This window comes from Musa acuminata, chromosome BXJ3-11 (assembly GCF_036884655.1).
Source record: "Musa acuminata AAA Group cultivar baxijiao chromosome BXJ3-11, Cavendish_Baxijiao_AAA, whole genome shotgun sequence".
In the NCBI taxonomy this organism is placed as follows: domain Eukaryota; kingdom Viridiplantae; phylum Streptophyta; class Magnoliopsida; order Zingiberales; family Musaceae; genus Musa; species Musa acuminata.
This window is the reverse complement of record NC_088359.1, coordinates 22,968,913-22,976,014: the sequence shown is the minus strand read 5'-3', so window position 1 is coordinate 22,976,014 and position 7,102 is coordinate 22,968,913. Positions and strand designations below refer to the sequence as shown.

Sequence of the window (7,102 nt, the reverse complement as noted above, 5' to 3'; positions counted from 1 at the left end):
AACCTTTCGTTCTTGCATTAGAACCACAGCATGCATGGGCAGGTGCTCCATCCATGTGCATCGACACTCATGGCACCTGAGTTTCCGCAACACAGTCTCCTGATCAGCAAATGGACGAAAGGAAAGGATTGCTTTCAAGCAATTATATCTCTTGTCATGTAGATGGATGGCCATGCATGCAGGCCTAGTTTTCTTATTCCATGGTCGAGCAGCTGCCAATTCATCATCTGGTACCGGGATGGTCTGTAGCGGAGATGACACGAAAGCTTTTCAAGTGGAAGGACAACACTGTTTGAACAAAAACCAGCTCGATCATTGCCATTCTAAAGGACATCACTCGAGCGTGTGGGCTCCCCGTGGCTGGTGACAGGATCCATATGAACAGGAGGAGGTCGGATGATGACAGGATTCCGGATAGCGCTTGTGGAGGTGGAGAGGTTGCTACTTGGGAAGGAAGACGTGCCTGTGAGGTGCCCATGACAGAAGAAGACCCTTGTTTTGGATTGTAGTAGTGGAGACCGAGGTACTATGTTAACACTCTTTGACCTCAGCCTGCGGCTTCATGGATGTGCTCTAAATGGATCATTCATTCAGTAGGACCAGTGCCGACAGAGTTCACAGTCATGCGTTGATGTCCTCTTAATTCCCTCAGCGAGAGAGAGAGAGAGAGAGAGGAATACACTAAAAAATTAATAATTGGAACAAGGTCTTCACTCTTAAGAATATAAATGCGTGATGTGGTTAGTGGCTTAAGCTTTAATATCATCGTGAAATGATTGTGATAAAAAATTTAAAATGATATCAGAGATGAGATGAAAGATTGTGTGTTCAAATCTTCCATCGAAATGTTCGTTGTTCTTTAGCAAAAGATTCTGTGCTCAAATTTTCCATTGGCCATAATTATTAAAGAAAATTCTTGATTAATTTCACGTGTTCCATTTGAGTCATCCATTACCTATGCGTGGAGTATGTGGAGGAGGGAGTTTTAAGAATATAATCTAATACAAATTAATTTCTGCAGTATACGGCGAGGAATCATGAGATAAAGCATCTCTCAACCCAAGTTGAGATCTAAAGAACATCCTAAAGTATATTGCACTAGTATTATTATTCTTGATACATTCCATTCCATTCCATTCCATTTTGTGCAGGCCGTGAGTGTTTTATATGCTTGTTTTAGAAGTCCAATATTTATCATGGAAACGTTGATTTAGTGATATAGTAATCTTCAATATTTCAATCCGAATAAATCAAAATGTTTGGTTTTTGAAAATGTACAAGTTTCATGATATTCCTTTGAAGAATAAGTTAAATACCCTAACACTAGCATTCGAAGTACCTGAAGTTGATCTTATATTGACTGCAAAAGATAAAGAAACTAAAGATAGAGACAGTACAACAATTATATACTTTTTCTTATTTGTCGTTACTTAAACCATGCATCCATATGTACACAGCATTTTGACATATCATTCATTACACATCAGACATTATAATATCTTGTGATGATCCAAGCAACCGTAGCTTTGCTTGCTGAACAATATGCCATTTAACTATAGAAAATTGCTATTTTAATTTATGTGTTTTTAGTTTGCCATGTAAATCACCTATCTAGTTGGACCTTAGGTCCTCAAAAAGGGAAAATTAATTAATTTATTAACCAATTAAAGTTAACATTTAGTTAAAGATGTCATCTTAGTTTAGGTAGGAATTTTGAATGATGATAAGGAGATTTTGAAATTGAATTTTGTCTCATCATTTATCATTTATAAATATAAATATATAAATAAAAATCTCACACATTCTCATTGTGAATAACTATGTATAGTTTGGAAGAATTATTTAAGATTGTAGGAACATATGCTAAAAAAAACCCTATGAAAATAGAGAGAGACCTAAGAAAATTTTACTATGAATAATAAATAAGAATTTAAATACTATTAATTTAACTAACAATATTATTTTTGCAAATTTTTATGGCTATAAGGATCCGTAGAACGGTTCCCAAATAGTTGGAATAATAATGCTCTTCCTGTAGCAAGTTTCAACAGCCCAAGTTTTCTTGGCCTTTCTTTATCTCTATTTGCTCATGGAATTGGCCATTTACTAGGCAACAAAATAGTCCAAGGAAACATCTTTTTTGTGAGACGACAACAATGGAGTCGAATATTTGATATATAAAACCCACAAAGAGACATTGAATACATGACAAGATGGAAAGCAATAAAAAAAATATAAAAAGAAAGAAGAAAGAGTACATGACAAAGTGACGAGAACAACACATGTGGGAAGGAAACCACATATGGCTCATTGCCATGCATGGATTCCGGGGAGCAGACTTCTTCCACTGGATTCGAAGCAGTGTATGTGGTCATCGCCATAAGCTGGGTCAGAAAGGCATGTGGAAGCCGGTGCAGTCTCCATGTCTCTTCCTCAGCAGTCTCCCTGCCTCCCCTCCCTCGTGTGCTTTCTCTGCCTGCAAACATGAAAGCAGAGAACGTGATATATTCAATCACTGAAGTCTATCGATGCATGCCCTATCTATCTCTCATGTGGTTTTTTCTGGGGCCACAAGAGCATGTGTTGTATCTCTCTGAGATTTACCAATGTGACAGATCATAGTGGAGTCAAGCATACTCCACACACTGGTATGTCCATTTCTAAGCATTCAATTCTAGTTGGTCCATCTGAGTCTGAGAGGCAGCTGGACTTCATCTTGTCCTCCCACCGTCCAAACTAGATAGTGTTCTTGCCTGAAGCAGAGCAGTCTTTTGACTCTGCTATTGGTTTCGTCCGTGCTGCTAACATTTTAAGCTTTGTTTGTAAGAATCACCTGTGCTGTTGCAATGGCATCCACGCCCAATCCGAAGTCAGACAAGTAACTGGCGGCCGAAAGTTCCATGGAAAGAAACTGTATCAGCACCGAAAGTAAGACAATTAGATTTGAGGAGCACAACAAAGTTCTATATCTTTGACAAATTTCTTGCCTCAACTTGGTTCTGCAGTGATCGCACGTAGCTAATAGTTTGATCCAGCATCCGAGCCATGCCCATTGTCTGCAAGTGCATGGTTAATTAGCTTCAGAAATTGAAGGGATGATTAGCTAGCCGAACTTTAAGCTATTACCTTGTGACATCCAGGAATTTGGTTCTGTAATCGTCTCATTCTTTCATTGATCTTCTTCCTTCTCTCCTGTAGTCATATGGATGTAGTTGTATCACTATATAAATTTATTCTACTGAGGGAGAAGGATATGTATGCCTACCCTCTCAGCTAGGCTGTGGCTGTCAGTGGCCTCGCCTCTTCTTGCCCTCACATGAACCACCTCCTCTGGCTTCTCCACCTGCTTTGAATTGCTCTTGCCTCCCTGAAACTGAAGACATCACCTTCAAAACCTTCCTCGTCTTAACTATTGAGTACAGAAAAGTGCAACCGTGCATACATTCTTCTTCTTCTTCTTCTTAGTTTTAGCTTCTGCCGTTCCATCCTCTGAGAAGAGCTCGGAATGGCTCCCGGAACTTGTATGAGGTGCCGCCATCGTCTTCCTTTTCCTGTCTCCAGAACAATGCTCCGGCTCTGGAATTGACAAGAAGCTGAACAAGTCATCAGTAAATGGCAGCAACGAGAAATGGTGATCGCTGGAGTAACCCATCACTCCCATGCTTGGGTTCTCCATTGCGGAGCCATTTAGCTCCGCGAGCTGGCTCATCAGCTCCAAGCTCGGGTCGGCATCCATGGAAAGAAAGGATGGCAAGAGGCAGTCGAGTCCCTGAGCAAACTCTGCCATCGCTGCGGAACGGAGGATCACTACAGTGGAACCTAAAAAGACGGTGGGAAGAAATGGTGGGGAGCAAGGGCGGCCATTTAAAGGTCGCCTCGTGTGGTTCTCCGAAGGGTACGTGGTGCTTCCAGCTTGGGTGGCTAGTAATCATTGGGTCCTTCTCGCCAAGTATATCCACAACAATTGGATTCGTGCAAAGAAAACTCTCTATAATGGGCGACAATTATAAATGGTTGCAGGATAGTGATGGGTGAGATGTGTATTACCTGCAGCAAGTAGATGGCCAGAAGCTAATGTCAGGTCGTCTGTCACTGGAAATCTCAACTCGAAATGATCATAATAATATCTGGTTTACATGAACAGTCGCAGACTTCCACATGTGTGCATAACCCACTCCAAGCCCATGTCCAGTTACCATCTTAGGATGGATAGGGTTGGGCCACAAAAAGAACAGGAAGAAGACTGAACCAAATCAACTCCCTATTCATCACTATGCCGGTCACCATCAGCCCACGTGGAAGAAGTAGATTTAGGACATGACGTTATATTATTATGTGGTCTACTGACTTGCTCATAGTCATCATACTTGAATGTATCTGGCAGGTAACAGGGTGGTCAGAATGTGTTTAGGTAGATAATGACTTATCATTGCGTATTCTGTGAATAGAACTTTCTTCAATGGACTCCATTATAATCTTTAATCTCTTGGACTAAATAATAAACTCCACCTGCTCTTTTGACATGATTAAGACCGCATGTTGCGTGTTCCTGCAATCACAAACCATTAAAGCATGACAAAAACTAACCTAGTGAGTTAGTCATCATCTAGACGTGCTGATTTCTCCGAGGGGCTGCTGTTGACGGTCTCTGCTCACCATTTTGACTTTTTAGTTTGCCTTCTCAAATGCTACATCTTTTCCAACTCCAAGATCCTTATTCAGTCTGGAATCCGAGTTAGCTTTATCCTTCATCCTCTAAGCAGAACTTGCCCAAGCTGCCGTTAAGACCAATGTAGGAGATGTCAAGATAATTGTAAGACAATTAATCTTGCATACCTAATATGGATAGAAGGGTGACGAGTCTTAATATATTCAAATGCTATGAGTTTACAATATATAAATAGAGGTGTGGCCTCGTAACATCAAATCACAAATCAAACGAATAGAGGAGCGAACCATAAATATGGCTATTGTTAAGAATAAAATGAAGAAGATATTATGATTGTGTTTGATATGGTACTCCCTATTTATACACGTTAAGAGGAAGAATCTTCTTCAACAGAGGTACAATATTTCCTCATGCAGTTGGAAAAATTTTAGCTATTATCAAGGAAAATCTTAGCTGCTATCATACCTCCGCAAGACGGTACTCCTATCAAGGATGTCAATCTTGAACCGATGCGATGAAAATGATTTATGAGTGAGAGGCTTCGTGAGTGAGTCTACTATTTGATCAACCATATGTACGTGAGAAACACAAGTTGATGTCTGACAACTTGTTCTAAGTGAAAGTTGATGGCTATGTGTTTCATGCATTAGTAGAATACTAGATTGGTGCATAGGTAAGTGGCTTCGACATTGTCACAATATATTATAGGAGTAAAAGTGGAGTTGATGTCAAGTTCCTTGTAGATTCATGACCCAATTGAGTTTTCTAGCAACGGTTTCAACGACATGGTATTTGGTTTCAATTATAGATCGTGCAACTATCTTTTGCTTCTTAGAACTCCAACTGATTAGATTAGCTCCAAGGAAAATAATATACCCCGACGTGGATATTCTGTCATCAAAATTCCCTGTCCAATCAGTATTAACAAAGGCATGGAGATGAATGGGGGAGTGTTTATGAAAAAAGAGGTCATGATTGAGGGTCCCATGAAGATATCACAAGATTCGTTTAAGTGCAGACCAATATATAGTAGATGGCCGATACACGAATTGTGATAATTTATTAACCGCAAATAAGATATATGTATGAGTGAGAGATAAGTACTGTAAGGAGCCAAGTACTTGAGGGTATTGAGTTGGGTCCGTAATAGGGCTTCCATCATATAGTTTGAGTGACTCGCTAGGAGACAGAGGAGTTGTAACCGCTTTTGCGTCCTGTTCGTCTTTGATAACAGATCTTGAATATACCTTCTTTATGAAAGGAAGAGTCCTAAAGATGTGTATGTTGCTTCCACCATCAAAAAGTAGCTCTAGGTTCCTAGATCTTTGAGGGAGAAACAATTTGCCAAATGCTTGAGAAATGCCTTGATTTCCAGAGGATTGTTGCCCGTGACATTAATATCATCCACATATACCAGAAGATATATTGTATTGCCACTTTAGTGATGGAGAAATAGTGAGGTATCAGATTTGGAGTTGATGAAGCCAGGAGATTGTTGCATGAAGATATCTTCAATTAGAGTCCCTTGTAAAAAGATATTATTAACATCGAGTTATCTAAATGTCAGTCTTTTTGAGATTGTCAAACTCAGAATAAGTCGGATTGTTATATGTTTAACAATGAGACTAAATGTCTGTGTGAAGTCAACACCAGGACATTGATGAAACCCTTTGGCTAGTAGACACGCTTTATATTTAACAACGGATCCATTTGGGTTCTGCTTAATTCGAAAGACTCACTTACACCTAATGATATTTTGTGTGGGATGAGAGGGTACTAGGGTCCATGTAGAATTATGGATGAGGGCATCATATTCTTCACACATAGCTTTACGCCAGTATGGAGAATTTTGAGCTTGAGTAATTGTGGTAGGTTCATTGGTCTCTAACGAGGATTTTATGATAGCATGTAGGTCAAGGACTTGTCGTGATTTAAATATGCTACTTTTGGAGCGTGTTGTCATTGGATGTCCAGGGGCTATAGGTTGTGTTATAGGTATGGGCGGTGGAGATGTATTGACACGAGTTGGAGGTACTTCAGTGTCACTGGTCCTAGAAAAGGATAAAGGTAGTGGTTGTGTTTTCGAGCGTATTACTTCAGTAGTAGGGGAACCTTATGAAGAAGGGAGAGAAACAATGAAGGGGGTGAGGAGCTACTGAACCAGGAGAAGAAAAGAGTGTGGATCCTGATGAGAAGGACTGGATGGTATTATGGGAGACTCGTTTAATGGGATCAACGGTGTACTCAAATAATGTATATTTGTTAGAGTAGGGCACACAGCAGGAGACCCGGGGTTTCGAAATGTAAAGGTAGACTCCATAAAAATAACATGACGTGATATAAAGACTTTTTGAGTTTGAGGTTTATAGTATTGAAAGACATTATATTCAATAGAGTATCTAATGAAAATGTAAGGCTTAGATCTTATGCGAG

The 7,102-nt window shown here is 39.8% G+C and overlaps 1 protein-coding gene across 3 annotated transcripts; it reads right to left on the bottom strand.

The window, feature by feature from the left end:
* Positions 1 to 2,190: 2,190 nt before the first annotated feature.
* On the bottom strand, positions 2,191 to 3,826 carry LOC135652366 (transcription factor bHLH75-like). Of its 3 annotated transcripts, none has more exons than XM_065173218.1 (6): positions 3,443 to 3,826; positions 3,266 to 3,373; positions 3,127 to 3,192; positions 2,994 to 3,056; positions 2,834 to 2,911; positions 2,191 to 2,476 (listed from the first exon to the last, which is right to left on the bottom strand). In XM_065173218.1, the coding sequence occupies exons 1-6, from the start codon at positions 3,785 to 3,787 to the stop codon at positions 2,390 to 2,392; spliced, it is 747 nt and encodes a 248-aa protein (XP_065029290.1). In that variant the 5' UTR covers positions 3,788 to 3,826; the 3' UTR covers positions 2,191 to 2,389. The 3 variants fall into 3 exon arrangements, with proteins under 3 accessions (XP_065029290.1, XP_065029288.1, XP_065029287.1); XM_065173216.1 differs by having other exon boundaries at positions 2,195 to 2,476; positions 2,988 to 3,056; positions 3,266 to 3,367; XM_065173215.1 differs by having other exon boundaries at positions 2,196 to 2,476; positions 2,988 to 3,056.
* Positions 3,827 to 7,102: the final 3,276 nt, after the last annotated feature.